Source organism: Esox lucius, chromosome 21 (assembly GCF_011004845.1).
Source record: "Esox lucius isolate fEsoLuc1 chromosome 21, fEsoLuc1.pri, whole genome shotgun sequence".
Classification (NCBI taxonomy): domain Eukaryota; kingdom Metazoa; phylum Chordata; class Actinopteri; order Esociformes; family Esocidae; genus Esox; species Esox lucius.
In genome coordinates, this window is record NC_047589.1 from 10,680,195 (window position 1) to 10,706,448 (window position 26,254).

Consider the following 26,254-nt stretch of genomic DNA (forward strand, 5'->3'; position numbering starts at 1 on the left):
GCACAATGAATAACGGGAAAAGGTACACCATGCCCTCACACACCTGCACAGATGGATGCTGGCTAGTAGAGTGAGGTAAATTCAGGTGAAACAACACATGCTACATTTCACCAGCACACCAGCATCTCCCTACCTTCACTACCTTAGGAGGTTCTTATCTTCCTCATCTCGCCCTCTGCCTCTTCTTAACATCAAACCTCTTAACCCGGCTCACTGACTCAACAGATTCGGAACACTTGTTTGCCGCACGAAGCGGAGCAAATGACAGACCCATTTTCGACAATATACTTTAGACGGGTCGAGAGCCTGTCTCCTTTCCTGGAGTGCAGTGTTTCCCATATCTGTTGATTTTCCTCTGGCATGGATTCATCCCCTTGCTGGCACAGTGCCAGGACCCGTCCTACCCTCCCCAGCTTGTGTTTACCATGCCCCTCGCATTGCACATCCAACTCCACTGATCGCTGAGTCAGCGAAGGGCCGACATGCTCACACACGTTCACATGCAAAAACACACACTCGCAGTCTCGCACATAGACTAACCAGACAGTTCTGCAGACAGTAAACAATTGTAGACAGTCACGAAACAGAGCGTTATTAAGAAAAGGTAGGACATACGTTACTAAATCAATTTGATTTCCCTGTTGCAGCATTTTGCCTGAAGTCCAAAGACTGTTCTTAGTTCTCTACCTGTCATTTCAACATGAACTGACCAATCTGCAGAAATAGCTTGATGCTGAACTCCAAGGACTAATTATTCAACATTTCTGATAGCAATAAGGCATCTCAGAGGTTTGTGGGTTATTGCCAATATAGCAGGGCTAAGTGCTCAGTCCAGACGGTCTGCAATACGTTGAACAGCTCTTAGCGGTATTATGTTGGCTATACACCACACCCCTTTGTGCATTTTCTTAAATATAAGTTAGTGCACAAACTAGGCCACCCTTACTCTCAGGCTTTTCCATCCACTATGCCCTTCCACTGATTTTAATGGGGAAATTGAGCACTGCCTTTGTCTACTGGACCCAAGTTAGGTCTTACTGGCTCCGGGCCAGCGACCATCCTACATGTTAAAGCCTGCTCAAGCTCCCTAACCCTGTCCATAATTATCCCTCTCACGATTACTCATTACCTTGCTTGCTCTCTCTATCATTCTTTCTCTATCCATCCATCTCTCAACTCCTCTATCCTCAATCTCTCTAGCCCCTACTTCTCTCCATCCCCCGTCCAATTCAATGTCACTTTGAAGGGCTTTACTGGCACGGGAAACATTTGGTTAGACTTACATTTCTAATCGGTCGCCCCAGTTTGACCTTCAAAAATGAATAAACTATTTATGATTTCGGTGAAAATGTAATGTGACTCCTTCTGACCCATTTACAGTGTCCAAATCTCAACTTCTTTCTGTTTTGCGAATTACGTGTGTCGCTGCGTGTGTGCAGCCCTTCATAAATATGGCTTGCGAATATACAGATAGCGTCACATCACAGAGTGGCGTGCCTGCGAGTGTGTTTGTGGGCGAGCTGGCATCATCGCAGCGCGTTCAGGCCTAGATGTGTATCAAGGTTTGAAGATGGCCACTGGACTACTAAAGATGTCCTGTGATTGGTCAGTCCCCAGCCACTGGTTTGGTGATTTGCATGAAGTTAGGGGAAATCTGAACTTTTTTTGCACCCATCACCCAACAAGCGAGTGGTTTGTTGGCGGGTGTCTGCAAGACCTCCCACGCAAGTCAGTAAAAAGACCAACTTCCCAAAACTATCGCCGAAATCTAGCATACCAACGCCAAAGACGTTTACAAAAAAGTGCTAAATCAACCAAAGAAGATTTTATTTTATAATGGTTATATTACGCCTAGTGTTGAGGCATTAAGAAAAAACTGAGACATCTAATTTAAGGACACCAGCCTACTCTTAAAATCTGATGAAGTTGCAAATGTTAGTCTGGGGCCCAGCAATGTCAGACACTTTGTAGGTCTGTATGGATCTTTGAAAATCTTGTCTCTGATGTGGTCTTCAATGAACAGGAGATAAGTGTGCCGGTTTCCCCCTTTTTTGGGGGCAGTGTGACTTTAGGGCCCTTCCCCCCCGAAGGGTCCTAAAGTCAGTTTGGGTTAGACACAGGTATCAGGCTTTGGGTTCAATTTAGGGTTTGCAATAGCCATTAGGTCTAGGAGTTTGGTTCAGGGGAACAGGTTTCACAACCCTTCCAGTGCTCACTCTTATAGGAACATTAATGTGTGTTACTGCATGTGTATCTAAAATCTAATCCTAGTGTTTGGAGGAAAAGGGGGGGGATGTCTCATCTGCTCAGCCCTCGGATAATGGGAAAAAGAGAGAGACTGGCAGATGGACAGATGTAGAGAGAGATATTGTGGCATCGGCAACTTTGATTGAAAGATGAAGATGACACTGTGGCATCACAACGGGGCTATCAGTCATCTCAGCAACAGTAACAGTGTGAGACAATTACTCACAACCACTACATAGTCTCTGTTTAGGGCAAGGTACCATTTCAACTTGCTCTGTTTATTTTGGCAAGTTCTTTCCAGTGTGGTGAGTAGTTCATCATCATCATATCATTTTGTTTCCTCCTGATTGGTTTGGTTCTAACGATGTTGCTGTCCTGGGGCTCTGTAGGGACTGTCTGGGTTTGGGAACAGAGACCCAAAACCAGCTGGCTTAGGAGGTTCTTATCTAGGTTCATCTCTCTTTAGATGAGGGCTTTGTTATGGAAGGTTTGAGAATTGCTTTCCTTTAGGGGTGAAATAGTAGTCCTAAATCTGATCTGTAGGCAGAATCTGATTGGATCTGTAGGCAGAATCTGATTGGATCTGTGATAGGAGACAAATTGTACACAGGGTGTGACACAACAAGTCCTTCCATACGTATTCTGTAAAATGACCCAGCTCGTGACACTGGAGCACACCGCACGTGCCTCTTCTCTCTCTCAGAGGATGTAAGCCAGATGTTCTGGACATCTTATTGTAGCACTATAAAACTTCCCTGAATCTCATGTTCTTTGTTCTGAGCAAAGTGCATTCACTGGCACTGCTAGAACAACTCAGAGATCTGTTAACAAGAAGATGTTGTTAACTAATAAAGGTTTGTATTAACCCTTCAATCAAGACTGTATTTCCTCCTCGCATCCTGTCGTTCTTCAAACCTGAAATAATCATCTCGTCAGTATGTTAGATTTTCAAAACATATGGATGGTGTAGTGGACCCATACGGCTTCGTTTCTCAGGTCGTTCACTGTTGCACTGCCTTCTCTTCTTCTTGATCATCTTCCCCCGTCCCAGTTTTTCTCCCTAAATGTCTGGGTCTATTTGGCCACTATGAAGGCAAGCTGACTGAAATGGAACACTACACAGACAAAATGTTTGTTCTGGCCCCTGCGAACCCAGGGGACAGGGGCATGTGTGTGTGTGTGTGGGGTGGGGTGGGGGGGACCTGCTGTCTCCATTCTCTGTCCCAGCAGTGATTGCCTCTTCTGGGACCACTGAGACTGGCGCTGGAGGGGAGGGAAACAGCGTCTGCCAATTGCTTTGGGGTCAGTGGCCAGCCAATGGGAGGAGCTGCCATCTTAACAAAACACGAGGGGTAAAAGCGTTGACTGGTTGCTTCTCATCTCCCCACTTGCTCTCTTTCTCGCAGTTCAACTTAAACAGATCTATAAATATGGGGGGAAAGCAATTGAAGTAATAACACCTTAAAAGTAAACTTTCCACATGCGTTTTAAAATGATTAAGGCAACAATGATCTTTAGCTATGTACAGTAACAACGTGACAACAGTTGAAGCATGAATGAAGCAAGTAGTGAGTACACTGCCTGTGTTGTCTCCAGAACCAGTTCTGCCTATGGCAGCCCCTTCGAGACCAGGGCCATGCTTACAGTCTCTACACATACAGTAGTCATCCTATTTTTTCCTTCCCCCCAATTCTCCCCACACTGGCTCTGTCTCTTGTTGTCTCTCTAGAGACTGAGCCATGCCTGTAAATGGATCTTGGTTCGTTTGTCATTCCGTCATTTTCGCTATCTGGAGCCACATCTCTTCCCATCCTAATCGATTGTCAATAGCACTTTCTTCCTCTATACCATTTCCTACCGGGGAAACTGGCATTAATAATCAAAGAAAATAGAAGTGTGGGCGATAGTCGGGAGCTGCTGATTAAAATCGTCAACTCATCAAAAAACAGGAAGGAACAAAAGCCCCCATCTGACAGAAGATGGTATGATAAGGCAGGTGACATGGGGGGTTGGGCAGATTGGTTCATGATTTATTCAGGATAAAGGGGGGCTAGGATTAAGCCCGAAACTGCCACCTGAACCAGCCCCCCCCCCTTCCATCCAACCACGCTCCCACCCGCCTATCCACATGCCCCACCCCCTTCGCCAATCCTTCAGGCTCTCCGGCACGGGGACTTGAAGGGCCCGCTAATTGTCACCCGAACACGATTTTAATCAGATTGGTGAACCCCCCACCAACGGGGGACCTTCCAAGCCCTCTGGGGCGTGACTAAACTAAGGCTGCGAAGGGGTGGGTCGGGGAAGGGGTGATGCGTGCCATCATTAACACCAGGTCCCATATGCTGTGGCCGGGCTCTAAGGAGGCCCCTCGGCAGCACCGGACTGGCAACCCCCTCCGACCCCCGCGCCCCCTTCAGGTCCCGGTGGAATTGATGCATGCGCTGGGATTACACACTGGCGCTCCAATGAATAACTAAGTGGGACTGCCAGTGCTAATGGAGACTGGAGACACAGCCACTTCTAACCCCCCACCTACACACTCAGCCCTCCCCCCGCCTGTCCTTTGATCCGTCCCATAAACCTGAGTCTGTGGCACGCCTCGTCCACGCTCCACATATGGCTGGTCACGCCTGACAGACAAATAAATAACCACAAGTATGTGGTACGTACACACACACACACACACACACACACACACACAACCCACCCCACTGGCATCCCGGCTGCTGGTCCCGTCTGGAGACAGACCCCAGCCACACGTTTAATTCTCGCCCCATCCCTCTCTCGCTCTCCCATTGCCAGGACTTTCTTATTGTCCCCCTGCTCAAAAGGAAAAGGGGTAGTGCTCGCATGTGTGGGTCTGTGAGGGGGTGTGTGTGTGTGTGTGTCTGTGTGGGGACTGAATGAGGAGTTGCCTTGGTAACGGGAGGCACACTGATCTGCCGCAGTGAAGAAATCGAGGGGAGAGAGAAAGAGACAGAGTTGAGACAGTGAGAATGAGCATGAGCACGGAGCTGGCATGTGAGAGTGGGTGTGTGTCTCTGTGTTCGTGTTAAGAACGACGCGAGAGAGAGAGAGAGAGAGAGAGAGACAGAGGGAGAAAGAGACAGAGAAAGAGAGATAGACTGTCAGGGTGCGGTTAACAAAGTCCCTGCAGCGGAGAGGAAGCGTAAGAAAGGAAACTTGAGAGACTGGCATAAAGGACAATGCAAGTGTGCCTTGGCATGTGTATCCAGTATGTGGGCAAATGTGTTTGTGTGTGTGTGGTTTGACAAAGTCATTGACAAAGAAACCCTCTCCCGCGCATTCATGTCAAGAGCATTGCAGCAGAACTCAAGGGCAGAGGGACACCACTATTGATATGCAATACACCTCCACTCCAGCGTAGACCGGTCCCATTAAAGTGACACACGCGCCCATGTCCAGCTGTTTGTTCAATCACAACCACCTGACTATATGTGCAAAGTGAAAATCTGAGGCCACACCCGACCTTATCCCTGAGTACAAAATGAATTGTATTGTCAGAGGAGGTTATTTTGACAGTTGTTGCAGGAATTCATTTGAAGCCTACTTAAGATCTGATTCTGCATATCATTTTCTCCATTTTGGTAGCTACTACTTAGTAAAATTATCTATAATTAGATACATGCAGCTTCCTCTCTGTCATTAGCAGTTGCCCTAGAAGACTTCACAATGTCATAAATCTAAAGGATGAATGCTCAATTGACATTGGAAAAGTTGTTTCTTTTATCATTGTTTTTCTTGCTGAACAAAGACCTTTAGGGAATGGCATGACAAAGTGGTTTTAAGGGAATTAAAATCTATGAAAATGCCACAAAATGTTTTGATAAGATTCACTTGAATGCATAATTTATGTAGCTGAAATAATATCAGCTTTAATGGGTTTGCATTCAACGCCTGACAGATTTTCATGTGAGTATTGTAGCGTTGGGTTTCAACAGAAGGAAATTGTTGTGGATGAAAAGCTGTGCATGAAAACGTAAAGCAGATAAATGTACTTTGTTCTGACAAGTTTTCCAAAAAAATCTAGCACTTCAATGTGTTTCCATAACATTTTCAAGTCTAACAATAGTTTTACGTTAAACAGCAAATGTACAAACTCCAGTCTTGGCACTGGCCAACATCTGTTCAAGGTAACCTACAAAGGTTATTTCTTATGGTAAAGACAAACAGCAATCATGGTGTGACAGAACAATAAAAGGAGTATCAACCTCATCACCAAAGCCCCTTTAACATCCTAAGACGTTTCTCATAACTTATTTCATCTGCAGTCTAACAAACTGAAAAGGCTATCTCAAGTTGTAGTGCGGAGAAACAATTGTTTGACTTCAAGTTTCCTTCCATACAAAAGTTATTCTCTCTAAAATAGTAAATCTACAGACACAACACTATCCCAGCAAGTCGAATGAAGAAACAGTTTGTTGACGACGATACAATTGTTCCATCAACCCGGTCACAATGGTTACTTCTTTATTATCCAGGTAATTCATCTGCGTGAAATGGCTGGATTGAAGCATGGTTTATGATGCTGATAAAGACACCACCTTAATCGATGGTCCCTAACCGCACATTCCATTCTCTCAACACGCTGAGAAAAAGAAATCCTACTCCACCACTCCTGTTCCACAGTCAAAATCTACATTTAAATCATCCTTTCATTGTGAAACACTTGTTACTCTACCGAAGTTCATATTATATTCAGCTACTTGAGAGACTTTAGGGCCGATTTCACAGACACAGATAAAGCCTTGTCTAGGGCAAAAAAAATCATGTTCAAAAGAAATATCCATTGAGCTTGTATTTTTAGTCCTAGACTAGGCTTAATTTGTGTCTGTAAACTGGACCATAGACCTACAGCCAGTGTCAGAAGTATTCAATTTCACCCATATGAGCATTACAGGCTGCTTGATGTGCACAGAGGCAACTCCAGGATCCTGGCCTTCTAGGCAGAGTTCTTCATCTGTCAAGTGTCTTTGTTCTTTTGCCCATCTTAATTTTTCCTTTTTATTGGCCAGTCTTGAGATACAGCTTTTTTTTTTTTTACAACTCTGCTTATAATGCCAGCATCCCAGAGTCACCACTTCACTGTTGATGTTGAGGCTGGAGTTTTGTGTGCATTATTAATTGATTTAAATAAAAATACAAATTAATTTATAAAATTTGTGAGATGCGTTTTTCTGGATTTTTCTCTTGTTATTCTGTCTCTCACTGTTCAAATAAACCTACCATTAAAATGATAGACTGATATTTTTTTTTGTCTAAATACTTTTGACCCTCACTGTAGATATTCTATTGAAAACCAGCTACAATAGCAATTTACAGCATTAACAATGTCTACAAAGAATTTCAGATTTTTATGTAATTTTAATTGACAAAAAATGTGCTTTTCTTTAGAAAAACAAGGACATTTCTAAGTGACCCAAAACTACCAAACAGTAGTGTATATAATTCAAGACGCAATGGACTTCAGGAGTTATAGATATATTTATGTTCCATTAATATAGTAACACTGGAAGGAGTGCCTCAAAAGTGTTGAAGACTGCCAGTGGTAGTACAAAAACCTTCCCAGTGATTTACAACTGAGAAAAAAAATAAATATGTGCCCAACATCCGAGCTACTTATGCCGAATTTCCACTGGTGCTTTACCCTGGTACTAGGGCTACACCGGTGATTGATGCTAATGTTGTCTCTAGACTTTCCTGTTTCCACTATACGTTTGGTACCAAAGATTTAAGGAGGGACTCAGGTGGGGAGGGAGGAGTAAAGAATCAACGCGATTTGGTTTTCTGGTTACAAAAAAAAAAGGAGATATTTTTGCTGAATCTTTGGTTCCCTGTACTGTTGCTCTATTTTCTTTATATTATCAGGGATCTGTTTGTTAGATTGGATGGAAACAATTACAAGAAGCCTAAAGCAAATGGTACACATGGCTATTCGAATAGTACAACATGCCACATTTTCACCGCACAAACAGCATATCAGAGCTAGCTAACTAATGGCTTCACCAAGAAGACTACCCACTTAAAAAGGGGGTAGATGTGTGTCACACTTGTCCAGCGCACTATCCCAATAAGTGGATACTGAAAGTTGATTTCTGGGGAAAACCAGTACTGCAACAAAAATACAACACTGAACAGCCAAATCACCCCCTTTTATTAATTTTGCCTATAAACACCAATCAGCCATAACATTATGACCATTGACAGGTGAAGTGAATAACACTGATAATCTTGTTATCATGGCACCTGTCAGTGGGAGGGATATAGTACGCAGCAAGTAAACATTGTGTCCTCAAAGTTGATGTGTTAGAAGCAGGAAAAATGGGCAAGCATAAGGATCTGTGCGACTTTGACAAGGGCCAAATTGAATAGGGCTAGATGAATGGGCTAGATGAATAGGTCAGAGAATCTCTAAAACTGCAGCCCTTTAGGGGGGGTTCCAGGTTTGCAGTTGGCAATACCTATCAAAAGTCTAAGGAAGGAAAAGCGGTGAACTGGCGACAGGGTCATTGATGGCCAAGGCTAAATGATTCAAGTGGGGAGTGAAGGCTGGCCTGTGTGGTCCAATCCAACAGACGAGCTAATGTAGCTCAAATTGCTGAAAATGTTAATGCTGGTACTGATAGAAAGGTGTCAGTTGTGCGTTTCTTACCTGGAGAACACATGGCACCAGGATGCACTATGGGAAGAAGACAAGCTGGCGGAGGCAATGTTATGCTTTGGGCAATGTTCTTCTGGGAAACCTTGGGTCCTGCCATTCATGTGGATGTTACTTTGACACATAACACCTACCTAAGCATTGTTGCAGACCATGTGCACCTTTTCATGGCAATGGTATTCCCTGATGGCCTCTTTCAGATAATGCGCCCTGCCACAAAGCAAAAATGGTTCAGGAATAGTTTGAGGAACACAACAACAAGTTCAAGTTGTTGACTTGACCTCCACATTCCTCAGTTCTCTAACCAATCAAGCATGTGTAGGATGTGCAGGACAAACAAGTCGGATCCATGGAGGCCCCACTTCACAACTTACAGGACTTAAAGGATCTGCTGCTAACGTCTTTGTGCCAGATACCACAGCACACCATCAGAGATCTAGAGGAGTAGACCTCTGATATGACTACCTGCCCAATATTAGGAAGGTGGTCATAATGTAATGGCTGATCGGTGTATTTAAGTCAAGACAAATTATGAATGCATTACCATAGCCAACTAGCTGCATATAGGGGTAGAAAATTACAACTGTGGCAAACAGCTCTTTGGTTAACATTGAGAACAATGTTAACATAATATTTAAATTTTCAGTGCCTGTCGATTGGCAGAGGGGTAAACCAATAGGTGCGAAGCCCCTATGGGCGACACTCCACTCATAGAACTGGATTTACAAATGTAACTATCGGTAAGCATGCAAACGCGTCCCTTTAGGGGTTGCATGTTGCACAGTTCAAGGGTTGTTATGCTGAGCATTCTACTCAGTAGATCCTCAATGAGTTCTGCTGATTGGAAGTGCATTACTGACGCCTGAAAACATGATGCCATTTCTAAAAAAGCGAAATAACAAGTAGCCAAACTCTGTCATAATTACACTTGAGTGTAACATTAGTTAGCTACCTAAGATTTCTGGAATGTCCAAAAATTTGACTTAGCTAATGTTAGCTAATTGCTAGCTATTTTTGACTGAGAACAGTGTCTTCATAATCATGTCATCACAATTTGACAGATGGCAAAGTAGTTTTCTACTAATATTTTTCCACTTCAGCAATGTACAGGGGAGGGTGTAGTAGGAGTGGTTGTTCAAGGTAAGCTGAATGAGCCAACGGTTATAGAGCTGCCAATTTCCAGCAATTATCTTATTAACTGCAAAGGCCACATTTGAACCACATTTCACCAGACCTTCCACAAATATTGAAGTGTCTGGGAAATATATTTTTTATGAGCCAACATGTTAATGTTTTCGAAAACATGCACCTTTGGGGGAACATTGGCTAAGTGAGTTGTCTGACAATGTGTTGATACAGACAAGAATCAAAAGAAAGGTAGAGCTGCTACCATAGAATTAGTCCATAATACTGTTGATGGATCAGTCCTTAGTATATATTACCAACTAGACAGCAAAAAGTCGGCTACCTGAAAATGCACAAAATTACAGATTGGCCACATACTTATGCATTGTCACACATGAAACAGAATCCACAATTTGCATAGTGGCAAAATATCTTTGAACATCATGGACACAAAACACAGGTTTAGTAAAGATCTTATGTGAAGCCGAAGGGCAAAGGGTTCTCCTGAATCTACTGTTATAATCCAACCGCAAATAAAAGTATGGGGCCTTGGAAACGGTTTTTATAAATTATTTAACTTGATTTATACAGAAAAATAATCTGAGACCAAGGTCTCTCTTACAGCTGAACTAAGTTCTTCAACAATAAAAACACAAAATGGAAATAAGACATACATTAAGAAAGAAAATCACAGGTGTGTTTGGTAACTCTTGTTCTTACAACTAATGTTCTCTTTCTGATAGTCAGGACTTTTTTGGCATGACTGCCTTACATAAAAACATACACCAATGCCTGGCCCTTCAAGATGTCAGTGACTCCCTGCAAAATGAAGCATATAACCAGAGCCAGTTCCAGGCATGAGCAACATAAGCGGTCCCTTAGGGCCTCTGACTGCTAAGGAGCCCCCAAACTAACAGGCGAGTTCCAAATGAAATTTTGCTTAGGGCCCCTAAAAGGCTTGAGCCGGCACTGCATATAACAGACAGTAATAATTGTGCACCAGTGATAAACACTTATTGGGAGTAATGTGTACGTTGTAAGTCAGACTACTTCTAAATGCAGTTTTTCTGAATAATTTCAGAACAGATTTAGTCATTATTCACATCTGAATAAAGTCATGAAACTACTGAATTATGCACATTATTGCAAAGAGATTTCAAATTGCAGTTTTCTTTTTGAGAAGGTATTTTTATCAGTGTACATGGCTAAAGCAGTTATTTCTGCTCTTCATTGTTCACTGCAAGGTATCGATCCTGTTTTGAAGTCAGTACATAGGCTGTTAAATTAGCCAGGCCTGAAAATATGGAGGCAATTGCAATACAAAATGATAGATTTCTTTAATCAAGAACCTCTTAAATCACCAAACGCAAATTTTCTTTGTCATTATAGTATATGGTTACGAGATAATCGTTTTGGTCACTCTTGCTATATAATGATTGATCATTTTATATGCTGGTGAGTGACAAGGACTATGCAATACCTGACTATTTAATTGTACAATGTCCCATTAAATGTGTGCCTTCTTGGCGTACGTGACCAACACGTGAATACAGAATCAAAGGACGGATATTAAAATAACTTTAACGGCTAAGTAACTTAATGACTTACTTTCAACAGCAAGTAACTAAGAACATAACTAGTTACTTTATGGGAACTGTAACCAGTAACTGTAATTAGTCACTTTAAAAAGCAACGTTCCCCAATACTGGTGATAAAATGCAAGGTTGAACGATAGACTGCATTCAGAGATTTGAGTACATAAGTTGAGGCATGCGTATATAGTGTATTACCATAATCTAGTAGCGACATGAAAGTTGCTTGCATAATATTTCTATGCTGACATGACAGATATGATTTATTCCAATTAAAAAAAAGCGATTCTAATCTTTAGCTTTTTCACCAACTCAGTTTTTAAAAGACAGATTGTCATCTACACTCTCAAGGTATTTGTAAGATGCAAACCACTCTATAAAAGACATTTTAGGGTCATCCAAAGGAATGTTACCTTTAAAATAACATGTACTTTGATTGATTTGCATATAAGAGTATCCAGAGAAGACAAAAGACAAAATTGTTTGCAGAACGCCAACCATTTAAACCAGAAATGTGTGACTTTCACAGGCTTTATGAAATTACATCAAATGGCTACATGATCTTGCCATGGACGATTCCATAAATTATCTTAGCAGACATAGGGAAGTAGGAGTTTCAACCTTGAGAGCAGGGCCCTGGTTAGAGGGTAGTAAGAAGCACTCGGTGTTCTCTTCTATACACCAGTGCTCAGTTTGCCTACTTTTTGAAGGCGTTTGTTTTAATTCAAATTTTTTATCTGTTCAAAACTGTTAGCAGTTGTTGCAATGAGTATGCAAGTATGCAAAATGTATTAGTTTAAACCATTGTAGTTACACCATAGGGAGGAAAGGCTATACAAATTTGAATTCCAATCTACTCATATAGCTAAAATGCCAAGCTAGTAAGCAGTTATCTCACAGGCTAAACCATTCCTGAACAGGTAGCTAAATAATACCATATGTTTGCTTTGTTGTCGTCATTCCACGGGCAAGACAGGCAATAAAACCTGTCATTCTAAACCAATTATTGTAGCTATAGTGGTTATATAGTTTGCTGCTAAGGCTATGTAGAGCAGTAATTACAATGTTTCTGCTATTCCCCTTGTAAGGTGGAATAGGGAGGAACTTACCAATTTTTCCTTTAAGATTTAGCTACGGATTTAAAATATTGGAACAAGTTCTTTTGGGGACAAGTTAACAGCATGCTCGAAATAGAACAATGATTACAGTAGTTATATGCACACGATAGCAACATTATCCCAAATAGTCAGACTACTGACAGGTTCAATTACACGTTGTTATGCTTTACAATAACAATTGTTGACATGAACACATCTGAAATCCAGCTACCTGAATGTTGTCAAATGTAAAATAATTTTAAGTTGGAATGGTAATGTTTGAAAACATTCCCATTTTGTTTTTTTAATGTCTGTCAGATACTAAGGGTTAAGAAAACACACTTAACCAAAAATCCATGCTATTGTTCCTATTCAACCCAAAATGCTCATCATCACATAAGAGGTCACGATCATCAACCAAAAATAACAAATGATTAAGGCAACAATGGCAAATCGTTAGTAAGACAAAATCCGGTTTAAATATAAAAGAAAACTCCGGATTTGTCAAAACCCTTATTTTTTTTATTTTTTTTGGGGGGGGGTAGAATTACTTCAGTCGCACATAAGAGGGAAGACTGCTCTACTGACACACCAACATGTGCCCTGTGTGGTGTATGCATAATTTATGACCTTACAAAAAGAAAGCGGAGTAAGGTGTTTACAAGACTAATGCCATAGTCCACCCACAGCCAAAGTCGGTTTAATATGAAATGATTAAACATCCAATTAAGACGTACTCATTAAAAGGACAGTGCTCTTGAATTCCAAGTAAACACAGAGAACTGTGACAAGTATTGACTGAATGAAAGGGCCTGATTCCTGCAGACATCCTTTCATCAGCATCTGCAGCTTAAAGGCTAGAAACTAATATGGTTTTCCTACTATATTCCAGATCTGGAAATAGTAGATCTCCAAAACATTCCCAGGAGCATATATTTAATATATTTACCAAATTGGAGCCTTATTTTCTAATGGGTTGCGTTAGAAAAAGCCCTGAAGAGTGTCGGTCCACACAATCCCCAAATGGGACAGTCCCACCAAGGGGGGGGGGGCTTGGTTGCACAACACTGCCATCTGCTGACAGAGGTCGCAAAGTTTGACCACAACAACCTCAGCTGGCCGCGAAGGGCACGTGGAGGGAGGAGAGAGCAATGCTGCATGGAGTTCTGTGGTGACAATTACAGACGTATTATTGATTTCCAGGGGAATCTTTATTGAGGAGCATCAGTACACGTATTTGTCCAAGGGCAAAACAGCAACGGCACTCGTTTGAGTACCATGGAACCAATTCTGTACTGTAGAGTGCAGTCTGTTTGAGTACGTGTCTGTGTGCGAGTGAAAGCAAAAGAGGCCAAGCGAGAGCGAGGAGAAATTAATGCAACACCCACAGTGTGACTTTGCATTTGGCAAAGCAAGCATGTCTATGAAAGTGCAGTTTCAAGTGAAAACATGCATATGTTTCTCCATACAGTACTGTAGGAGTGAAGGAGTGTGTGTCGTGTGCTTGTGGTCACGTGTAATAGTTTGGTAGTGCATGTGTAAAATGTTTCACTGTGTATCCTTTCAAATACGTGCCCCGGTTCGAAACGATTGGAGGTTGTATTCTTTTTCCACACCGTGGATCAATTAGGGCCAATGGTCCTGCTAAAGGACAGGGAAACCTTTTTTCTTGTGGGCTTGGGGATTGCAATCTACTGTAGCAACCTTTAGGTAACTGGTCAGATGACCTGAAGAGTAGGAAACCTGCCTCTAGGCTTCAAGACAAGTTTGAGGAGGTTTAAAAGGCAACACTTAATCTTATACAGAATGATTTGTATGAAATAGCACATTGGTGTCCTCACCATGTAATCAGTCAAGGGGCCAAGTATGACAGAAATACATGCTTTTCCTTGCACTGTTTCTAAATGCCAACATATTAGCATTTCTGTCACAAATCCCATCCAAGTCTCGGGACCTATATTAGCATTTTTAAATATATCCAAATCATCCTAAAGTATTTGCAATGTATTGTGAAGCTCAAATATGGCCCATAGAAATTATTTGAATATGACATACATACAATTATAATATCAGTACCCTGATTGTGGCATCTGTGAAACAAATCCCCTTTAAATAATGGGACAAACATGAGTATTCTTCACACATGGTCAAATCTTCTATGAGGGCCTTTGTTGAGCCTCACCATATTTCAGATACTATGAACAATTTGAATATGATGTGCAAAAAATAAAATAAATCTATGGACTTGGATAGGATCTGTGTCACAAATGCTAAAATGCTAGCATTTGGAAACAACACGGAAAAACTAAACCATAGCATCTTATTTGAGCAAACAATCCCTGTCAGTCTTCCACATTCACTGGATTGGATGAACAGTGCTGCAAAGAACCTCCATCTTCCCCCCACCCACCTTCCTGCCACACCCACAATGTGGGGGATCTGGTTATACGCAACACTGAAGAATAACTGCTATGTGTTAATGTAATGTCTGCGTGAATGTGTGCATACATTCCCACGCGTTGGCCAACAGCTGTGCTCACCCGAGTTCACCAGCTCCTGCTCCATCACACCGCAGCCCAACACCTCCAGCCAGTCATCCTGGAAACGCACTTCCATCTCAAACGACGGATGTGTGAAAGGAAAGTAACACTCCACCCAGCGGATCTCCAGCTCTGCCACAGATGGGAGAGGAGAGGATGAAGGAAGACATAGAGGAAAGGGTCTGAATAGGGGCCGATTCCTAAAGTATCAAAAAGCGTTGTTCCCCCATATCCATTTCCCCATTTCCTTTGGGTTTTTTCCAACTTGATTTTAGATGACACCCCAATTACCTCCAATGATGTTTACCTAGCAGAGGCTAATGTTGGCCAACAAGAAATATGTAATATCTTAAAAAAGTTAACCCCTTCAAAGGACTATATTGGAGGAACTTTGTCTCCTCTCTTCTTACCTTCTTCTCTAGAACCATTGGATTAAAATGTAAGAAGCTAATAATCTACTTAAAATGGAAATACTGTTCACCTTCTCCAAACAAGTGTCTGACCATACGATCCAGAGTCTGTTTCAGGTCAAACTCCACCAGCTTGACCGCCTCCAGTGTGTGTGCCTGCTGCTTCTGTGGGGTCCGGCGGCCCCCACTCTCGAAGAGAGAGAGTTCTTCTCCACTCGACACCTTTGCAAACAACTGGGGGGGGGGGGGGGGGGGTGTAAACACAGATACTTCAGGAAACTCTTCCAAACAACACTGCTAATGCTGTTCATCCGGTCGTTAGCGTGGGTTTTGGCCTTCATGTAGATTAATAAAAGGTTCAATTGTATGAATACACAAAATATCTAAGCTCACGAATCAATGTCTATACAGCAAAGCATATTTAAAATCAATACAACTCTAGCTGTATGGATTGCGTAACACTGGGCTACTGTATTCATCCTACATTGGGGAGCCAAATTTATGACCTTGGAGGAGAATCGACTCAATAACACTGACACTTCTTATGGCAGGGTTTGTGTTTAGCTAAAACGCGTCAGTTCTTTTTCTTTTGAATTCTTTCTGGGGGCAGGACTCAGTAGTTCATGACTTGAGTCTAGTCAACCCAAACCAATTTGTCCTTTGCTCACCTCGTGGTTGGAGAAGAGGCGCACACCCTCCATCTGATGGAAAACAGGGTAGTGGCTAGAGTCGATCTCATCCCTCCGGTACACGTCACCTGCTAGCAGAAACGCGTCCAGCCCTGAGCTCACTAGCTCCCTCTGGTGGGCCGAGGTGTGAGCGCGCAGCATGGTATGCCGGTTCAGATAATAGTTATCACCTTGCTTGCGGCTGGGGTGGCCGGGTGGGATGAGCAGGCTGTCAAAGTTCTGCTCCGTCGTCACCACCGGGCTGAGGTTATCGTAGACAGAAAAGAGCGGGTTTCCCGATCGCATGACGTAGGAGCTGTAGAAGTGGGCTTTGATTCGCTCTTTCATGAGCCAAAGAGGATGGTGGACTTGGTTGTGCAGGTTGCGGCCAACCTTGTTCAGGATCTTGCTGGTCACGTTGGTAAAGTCATCACGAAGGTAGGAGTGACCCAGAACTTCAAACGTTGTGTCTTGGCCTACCAGGGGCTGGGAGGCAGAGAGGTCGCTGGTCAGGTGACGGGAAGAAGAGGAGGGGAGGAGTCTGTGGGTTGATCTCAGCCTGCCATTGGCTAAGAAGCAGCCAAGTGGTCTATTACGTGCTAGGGCCTTGAGAACAAGCAGGTTTATAAAGTGCAGCCTCATAGCACTGGCTCCAATGACCTTAAAAAAATACATAAAAAATCGTCAGTACTGGAATCCATTCCATGTGAAAAAGTAAAACTCATAGTTTATTATTTATTTACTTTTTAAATATTTGGATATGGATATACAATCTTCACTTCAACACTATTGGCAGATGAAGGCAACATTTTACAAATGACACTGAAAGATTATACTATTATTTATTCAAAAAGAAGCTCCAGTAGCTGACCTGTCCCATTTACTGAAAAAGTTAATGTAGCCATTTCTTGTAACTGTCTAGCAGTCTCTGGGAAGAATATTTTCCCACTCTTCTTTACAATACTGCTTCAATTGTCATGTTTAAGGGCTTTCTGGCATGCACGGCCCGCTTCAAAGCTCCCTACTGCATTTAACAGAATTGAGATCTGGGGTGTGCCTCCATAACCCTACATTTCTTTTTTTTTACTCATTTTGTTCTACTTTTGCTTGTGTTTTTACTTGTGAGATCCATGTCTGGTTCAGCTTCAGCTTTTTGACAGATAGCCTCACATTCTGCTCAAAAAAATCTCTGTTACAATTTTTCTGTCAGCTCTTTGGCTGAATTTGGTGCCATGACTGGTCGCATGTAGATTGCTAGTGGACTTTTCTTTATTTGTGGATGATCTGTTTGGAATAAATCACCTCAAATTGCTTAGAAATGAGTTTGTAACTCCTCCCAGAATCATGTACATCAATATTCTTTCTTCTCAGGGACTCGAAATAGGCGTTTTGATTTTGGCGTGAAGTGTTACCATACACCCACACAGTGAAGATCAAACAAAACAGTGTCTCATCGGATGTATTATTGAATCTGATTCTAATTTTAACCATCTTATGTCAAGGGCATGGTTGTATTTACTTTTGGTCTGTCAGAAACTGTAAATGTAATTTCTGTCTCTATTTCTTTTCAATTGTATAACTGGTAGCATAGTAAAACATTTTGTGTGAGATTTGTTAATTTGGGATAACTTGCAACAAATTCAATTGACATTTTTATGTTTCCCAAATTAAGGCTGTCAAATGAGTGAAAATGAATACGAATAACTGAAAATTGTGTTGTTCCAAGTTATTGCAAATTGGAATCTCTGTTAGCATGTATTTGCAATCCTAAATGTTTTTGCTAGCCTAAACTATGCCATAATATCCTCACCAGTCGCAAGCTTACGATTATAAAACGTATCATAATAGTGGAATTAACAAACAACTTACAATGTACATACTGTGTGTATATTACAGAACTCACCAGATTAATGTTTGTGAAAAAAAATCTCTAGACATTTTCCCTAACCCCATGACTTTTCCTACTATTCAAGTTCCCTACCTCACGCATTTGGTTGAATTTCAGAATCATTTAATAAAGACAGGTATTAGTTGTGGTCTATCCATCAGAAAAGCTACTTTTCTAGGCCCCCACCAGAACCCAGTTCTAGACGCATTTTAGCCTAAAAGTGAAAGAACTGCGCAGCCTCATCTTAATTTTGATTGTGATTACAATCTAAAATGACTAGAGGGTTAAGAAATTAAATAAAACAGTAATGAATGACACTAGAAACGCAATAAAAACGAGGCAGATCATGCAGTACTGGACGGAATGTCTTCATGTTGGACTGGATGGTGCTTAAATTAACTTCTATATTAAATCTGGTCTACCTGTTTGAAGTTTCCAAAGGCAAATAAATTCTTATGAACGCTTCGACAAGAGGCGTAATGGAAGACTGCAAGCTCACCTAGAACCAGAAATATATTATGACCATAGCTATAACAGACTGCACACAAGAGCAGTAATTTATATGAGAACGTCTTATTTCAATCAACCCTGGATCTTGTCGTCTCTCCATCTCTTACTGTCATCCTTTCTATATTCCTCATGCTCTCTTTATCGCGCTCTTTCGATCCCTTTTTCCCTTCAGTAAGCATTTGCAAGACAGGTTTGCTTCAGAGGAAAAGACTGCATCTGAGCACCTGAGAGAATTGAGCTGTATTTAATCGGGACTAACAGTATCCCTCCATCGGCTACGCTCAAATATTTGCCCTTTCCCAGCAATTTTTCATGAGCTGAGAAGAGTGGAAGTGAGTTTGTTCCTCCACTGTCCTCACACTTTCTATTGCTGGCACGCAAGAGAAATAAAAGAGACACACACACACACACAGACTAAGGACAAAGGATGTTGCATTGCAGGGGCATTGCAGCAAAGTGGATTATGATTTTAAATCAGGAAAGCGTCTGCCAATTAAGGTTTCGGTATTGCAGGTAAAACTAAAGGCTTTGGTTAAGGCCCACATATGATTCACAAACACACACACACACACACACACACACACACACACATACACACACAACCCCCCCACAAACAAAAAATACACACACATAGACACGCTCTCAATGGGGGCTAAGTCATGGAGTGAACAGCCTCTCCTTCCCTCCGGTACAGGGTACATGAATAGATCCTCTCATCACTTCACCTGCTTCTGAGTCCACCCCGGTGAGGAGCGTCTAGCCCAACCCCACCAAGGCTGACAGGGAACACCACAAATCTAGTCAGCATGAAACGCGGAGAGGCAGAAATATGAAGAGAGGCAGAAAGAGAGAGAAAGATGGATGGAGAGAGATACAGATGGGGAGAGAGAGAGAGAGATGGAGAGAAAGATAGATTAGACCGAGATGCAGGCAGACAGCGAGACAGATACAGAGAGCGTGTTGGGGGGGAGATGTGTGTTAGAGAGCGCGTGAGGAAGACGAAGGGTGTGAGGGGGTGAGGAGTAGGCGCGTGTGCGCGAGTGAGAGAGTGTGGGACTGTTCGGGTAAATGAGAGAGCGGGAGACAGAAGAGACACAGTGAGGGCGGAGGGGAGCACACGGCGTCAGAAGGAAGTCCATAAACGCTGCATATTTAATGGCGAGAGGCACCGCTTCATTCATAGCACATCTCCCCACATAGCTCTAAGACCTGAGGTACCGTCACCTGAAATAGCTGCCATTTAGTGGCAGATAACCTCGCAGATTGCCCTCTTAGTGCAGGAATGGATGAAGGGATTTTACTGCTACATACTGGACTGTACTTTAGTGTGCTTGTTGAACAAGAGTTCGGGGACAGTCCCCTCATATCTGCTACACTGGTTAGTGGGGATAACATTTAATAGGGGGCAGAGAGATTTTATTACAGACGTGCAATTAGTCACGTTTGAAAGACCCGAATGCTGATGTTTCTTTTAGGATTCAAAAAAGGATTCAAAACCCAATGGGCTGTACTTCGAAGAAAAATAAAGAAACATCCTATTGTTTAACCACGATCGACAAGAAAGTAACAAATGAAATTATAGACTTGGCCATCCACATTCCCTGACCATTTCCTTTTTTTTTTGGATGTGTGTGTTCATTGGTGTTTATGTTTGGATGTGTGTATACAGTACATGTGTGTTTACATGACAGCACATGTCAGTGAGTGATACACCTTAATTGTTCCCCATACATCCATGAATCCATTGTAGTGTACTTGTGCGAAGTGTGTCTGGGTACGAGTGGGTGTGTGGGAGTTTGCGTTGCATATGTAAGTCAGGTTCGTAGGTGGAATTATGCGGTGATGGCAGAGGCTCATTGCTTGCAGTCAGCAATTCATCTCCCTGAGCCCTGAATGAAAAGGCAGACTGGGCCAAATCAATATGGCCTGTCCACACCAGGTACAACAACTAAATGCCTGTTCCAGTACCAGCACTCACGGCATTTTCATACAGAGTTTGAATCATAGTTTGATTTTTGGTTATGTTTCTTTGGGGGCAAAGAAACTTATCTCCCGCATTCTTCATATGAATAAGCTATGGGTGGCAAGACGGAAGCCTTTTCTTAGAAAGAAAAACATCCAAGCCCGGCTGAAGTTTGCAAAAACAAACATCAAGTCCCCCACAAAAGCCTGTGGGAAAATGTGTCATGGTCTGATGACACCAAGGTTGGCCATAATTCCAAAAGGTATGTTTGGCGCAAAAACAACACTGTACATCATCCAAAGAACACCATACCCACAGTGAAGCATGGTGGGGGCAGCATCATGCTTTGGGGCTGTTTTTCTTCAGCTGGAACCGGGGGCCTTAGTCAGGGTGGAGGGAATTATGAACAGTTCCAAATACCAGGCAATTTTGGCACAAAACCTTCAGGCATCCGTTAGAAAGCTGAAGATTAATAGCACGACAACGACCCAAAGCACACATCCAAATCCACAAAAGCATGGCTTCACCAGAAGAAAATGGCCCAGCCAGATCCCAGACCTGAATCCAAGTGAACATCTGTGGGGTGATTTGAAGAGGGCTTTTATGGGCGCTTTTGCAAAGAAGAGTGGGGAAATATTGCCACGTCTAGATAGTCCAGAAAAGACTCCTACCCAAAAAAACTGATTGCTGTAATAAAATCAAAAGGTGCTTCAACAAAATATTAGTTTATGGGTGTGCACACTTATGCAACCAGGTTATTGTGAGTTTTTTATTTTTCCCCCACTAAAGATTTCAGTTGGTTTTTCAATTGAACTGTTCATGTCATAGGTCACATAAAAGGTGGAAAAATTTGACATTATTTATTTGTCTCATTGTTCATCACAAGAACCTGGCATTTTAACAGGGGTGTGTAGACTTATTATATCCACTGTACATAAAACCAAATGTCATTTATTAGACAAAAACGCTCATCTTAAATCCATCTATGTTTATGTGTTCATTCCTTGAGTCTCCCAATCTTCATATTACTTTCAGAATGGTCTTGACACAACAGGTGCAAAGAAGCAGCGTGATATTCCTGTGACATGAAAAGGCTATTTAACAGCCTTTAAATGTTAGTACCAGACCCTATATCTCCCTAATCTCCATTCGATGAATACTCAAAACAGTGCTGCTGTAATCACACAACGTTTCAGATATTCAAAGTCAGGCGGCCTAGGGAGGTCTAGTGGTGTACGCAGTGGCCTCCGGTGCGCATACAGAGTTGTGGAATGGGGTCAATTATGGCCCACAGCAATTTCAGCAAACTCTCTCCACTATTAATGAAAGAATACAATTACCCCAAATAAGAAGGTTATGACGCTGTGCGCATTTCTATATATGCCTTATGTCTTCAATCCAGTAGCACTGCGCATCTGTGGTGGTTTTCACATGTTTGGTCAGGTCTACATTCTCACTGGCAGTAAACGGTGTGGAGAGAATGTTTACACCCGTCCAAACGAACTGACTAAGACTGCGAAAGGACTGGATTTTTGATAAACTGCTTAGAAAGGGTAACATGCAGGGCCTTACAGGTAACAGTGCAGGCAAAGACGTTTGCTTACTAACATCAAGCGAACCACCACAATTAAGGGTATAGCACTGACTGTGACTGGCACAGAAGGATATTCATGTGTACACTTCGCGTAAGTATAAATTTATAGTGGCCATTTATAAGATTCTCAATGTACTAATAGCATAAATGACATCTCCAGTTAACATTTTAAGCAAATGTTTCCAATATTATTTTTACTAAATTATATCGGAGTCCCACAGTCCATTTGCACTGACGTGTAGTCTCCTCACACATTTCCCCCCCACCTCAAACCACCCTGGAATAGCTAATACTATTCCTGATTCAGTTGGTAAAGGAAGAGGATGATGAGACAAGTTAACCTTTAAAACAGAGTACATTTTGTCATGACTATATACAGTAGAGTACCAGTTTTTTTGTTACTACATACAGTGGGGAGAACAAGTATTTGATACACTGCCGATTTTGCAGGTTTACCTACTTACAAAGCATATAGAGGTTTGTAATTTTTTTCATAGGTACACTTCAACTGTGAGAGACGGAATCTAAAACAAAAATCCAGAAAATCACATTGTATGATTTTTTTTTATAATTAAGTTGCATTTTATTGCATGACATAAGTATTTGATCACCTACCAACCAGTAAGAATTCCGGCTCTCACAGACCTGTTAATCTTTCTTTAAGAAGCCCTCCTGTTCTCCACTCATTACCTGTATAAAAGACACCTGTCCACTCACTCAGTCAAACAGACTCCAACCTCTCCACAATGGCCAAGACCAGTGAGCTGTGTAAGGACATCAGGGATAAAATTGTACACCTGCAGAAGGCTGGGATGGGCTACAGGACAATAGACAAGCAGCTTGGTGAGAAGGCAACAACTGTTGGGGCAATTATTAGAAAATGGAAGAAGTTCAAGATGACGGTCAATCTCCCTCGATCTGGAGCTCCATGCAAGATCTCCCTCGTGGGGAGATGAGGAAGGTGAGGGATCAGCCCAGAACTACACGGCAGGACCTGGTCAATGACCTGAAGAGAGCTGGGACCACAGTCTCAAAGAAAACCATTAGTAACACACTACGCCGTCATGGATTAAAATCCTGCAGTGCACGCAAGGTCCCCCTGCTCAAGCCAGCGCATGTCCAGGCCCGTCTGAAGTTTGCTAATGAGGAATGGGAGAAGGTCATGTGGTCTGATGAGACAAAAATAGAGCTTTTTGGTCTAAACTCCACTCGCCTTGTTTGGAGGAAGAAGGATGAGTACAACCCCAAGAACACCATCCCAACCGTGAAGCATGGAGGGGGAAACATCATTCTTTGGGAATGCTTTTCTGCAAAGGGGACAGGACGACTGCACCGTATTGAGGGGAGGATGGATGGGGCCATCGCGAGATCTTGGCAAACAACCTCCTTCCCTCAGTAAGAGCATTGAAGATGGGTCGTGGCTGGGTCTTCCAGCATGACAACGACCCGAAAAACACAGCCAGGGCAACTAAGGAGTGTCTCCGTAAGAAGCATCTCAAGGTCTTGGAGTGGCCTAGCCAGTCTCCAGACCTGAACCCAATAGAAAATCTTTGGAGGGAGCTGAAAGTCCGTATTGCCCAGCGACAGCCCCGAAACCTGAAGGATCTGGAGAAGGTCTGTATTGAGTGTGTGCAAAGTGTGTGCAAACCTGGTCAAGAACTACAGGAAACATATGATCTCTGTAATTGCAAACAAAGATTTCTGTACCAAATATTAAGTTCTGCTTTTCTGATGTATCAAATACTTATGTCATGCAATAAAATGCAAATTAATTACTTAAAAATCATACAATGTGATTTTCTGGATTTATGACAAAAATTACAGACTTCTACATGCTTTGTAAGTGGGAAAACCTGAAAATCGGCAGTGTATGAAATACTTGTGCTCCCCACTTTAAGTCCATGTTGCTATTTCATAGTTTTGAAGTCTTCACCTTTATTCTAAAATATGAACATTTTACAAATAAAGAAATACCCTTGAAAGAGTAGGTGTGCCAAAATGTTGACTTTTACTGTAAATGGATGGCTCTGATCTTGACAAGTATACCCATAGCCATCTACTTGGTGATCTGCAGGTAACTGTTTTAAAGGCATCATGAAATATAATAGTGTTATCCTTCATCTACAGTTACCAGAATCTATAGTAATGACACCATACTACACTATTTTCGGATTTCACAGACGGACCAGTCATTTTAATCATAGTGAAATAAATTACTTTACTGACAGGATATTGGCTTTATGGAGTATCATTATGTGTTTCTGGGCATAGATAACCCCTTTAATTCTATCATGACATGATTATCATCATTATTACTAGTACATAATCATATTTCTAAATCTCTAATTCCACTGTACTGTAAGTACATTAATATAAACAGGTTGAGGACGAGCTGGAAGCAGCTGCATGAAATGAGTGTCGACCCACAGGAAGAATAATTGGCTTTTGGGTTAACCAAAGTGAAATATCTACCAGAGAACAGGTTACTATTGGAGTAGCAGATGTTAAGGAGTCTGGTAATTGGTGGCACAGCTCAGTGAGTGTGTATATGTCTGTGTGTGTGTGTGTACGCACTACAATACTTGTGAGGTCCAGATGTCCTCACTAGTATAGTAAATAGAGGTAAACAATGAATAGAGGAAATGTTGCCGGTCCTCACCTATTATATATATATATATATAGGACCGGCAACATTTCCTCTATTCATTGTTTATATATATTTTTATATTCTTAAGGTCAAGGTTATAATGGGGTTTTTGTGGTTAAGGTAAGACTTAAGGTTAGGGTTCTAATGGGGTTTTAGTGGTTAAGGTTAGAGTCAAGGTTAGGGTTCTAATGGGGTTTTAGTGGTTAAGGTTAGAGTCAAGGTTATGGTTATAAAGGGGTTTTAGTGGTTAATGTTAAGTGTTCAAAAGAATAATGGAACTCAACTGTGATCCCAAAGACGTTCTCACAAGTATACTAAAACAAGCTTGAGTGTGTGTGTCCCTGTATATGAGAGGGGATAAGGGAACAAATTATAGACCCAATGGTCTGCACTTGAATACTCCAGACCCCCATCCTTGCATTTGACATTTTTCTAGGTCACTAGCAAGTATGTGAATGGTATTGTAGATCTGTCAAGATACAACAGAATGCATGACATAACAAGCCTTATTCATTTCTGAGCTTAGGGAAAGCTGTAAGCATCTTCTGAATTTCAGAAGAATAGGGGATACGTGGCTTATAGACCTGCCTGTAACTTGCAAACTAAAGTCATTACCAGACACTTAGCTCAAATTTATAGAAGTTCTGGTGGAACAGATAAGTAAGATGTGGCTTTCATTAGCCAATAAGAAATAAGTCTGAAATTTCCACAAGCAACAGGCATTGGCTTAATCTGCTTAGTCAACCAACCAATAATCTCCAACAGGGACTTTCCCCCGATGTCTTGTTTACCAAAGCACCAATTGCAAAAAAAATTCTGGGACAGCTTTGCATACAGCTTACATGAGCTGTCTCAATGTTATGATCATGAAAAACAGTCACACTGAAAAATAGAAAGGTCATGCATTTTAATAGCTTAACAGGCACCAAAAAAGGTGACTTAAGGTTACTCAAAAAAACACTCCATGAGTGATGGGCATAGCAGACAAAACCAGTTTTACCTAACTCCGAATGGGTATCTCTAAGATAAACCAGTCTTAAGATTGCCTTTGGTAACTGCTGATTTTCCAGTACATTGTTGAGGTAAGAGTTTGATTTGCATTACAGCCTTCTAAACAATCATCATGCATTGTAGTACAGCACTTCAGGAAGCCGGGGGAATCCCAGCTTACTGACTTGTATAAGAGACGGTACTATGTGTGTGCAAAAATTTGCAACTGTAATGAAACACAACGCTGAAATAAGAAGTTTCAGTACTGATGCTGAGTCACATCGCCATAATCTAGTACTGACAT

The 26,254-nt window shown here is 41.9% G+C and overlaps 1 protein-coding gene across 2 annotated transcripts in view; it reads right to left on the reverse strand.

The window, feature by feature from the left end:
- Positions 1–26,254, reverse strand: part of fars2 (phenylalanyl-tRNA synthetase 2, mitochondrial) — a 143,402-nt gene that overhangs the window by 81,798 nt on the left and 35,350 nt on the right. For both annotated transcript variants that reach the window (XM_010900930.4, XM_010900931.4), the window contains exons 3-5: positions 16,359–17,018; positions 15,762–15,924; positions 15,281–15,412 (exon numbers count right to left, since the gene is read on the reverse strand). In XM_010900930.4, coding sequence (XP_010899232.1) covers positions 15,281–15,412; positions 15,762–15,924; positions 16,359–17,000 — 937 coding nt within the window. In that variant the 5' untranslated portion in view covers positions 17,001–17,018. The remainder of the gene's footprint in view (positions 1–15,280; positions 15,413–15,761; positions 15,925–16,358; positions 17,019–26,254) is intronic.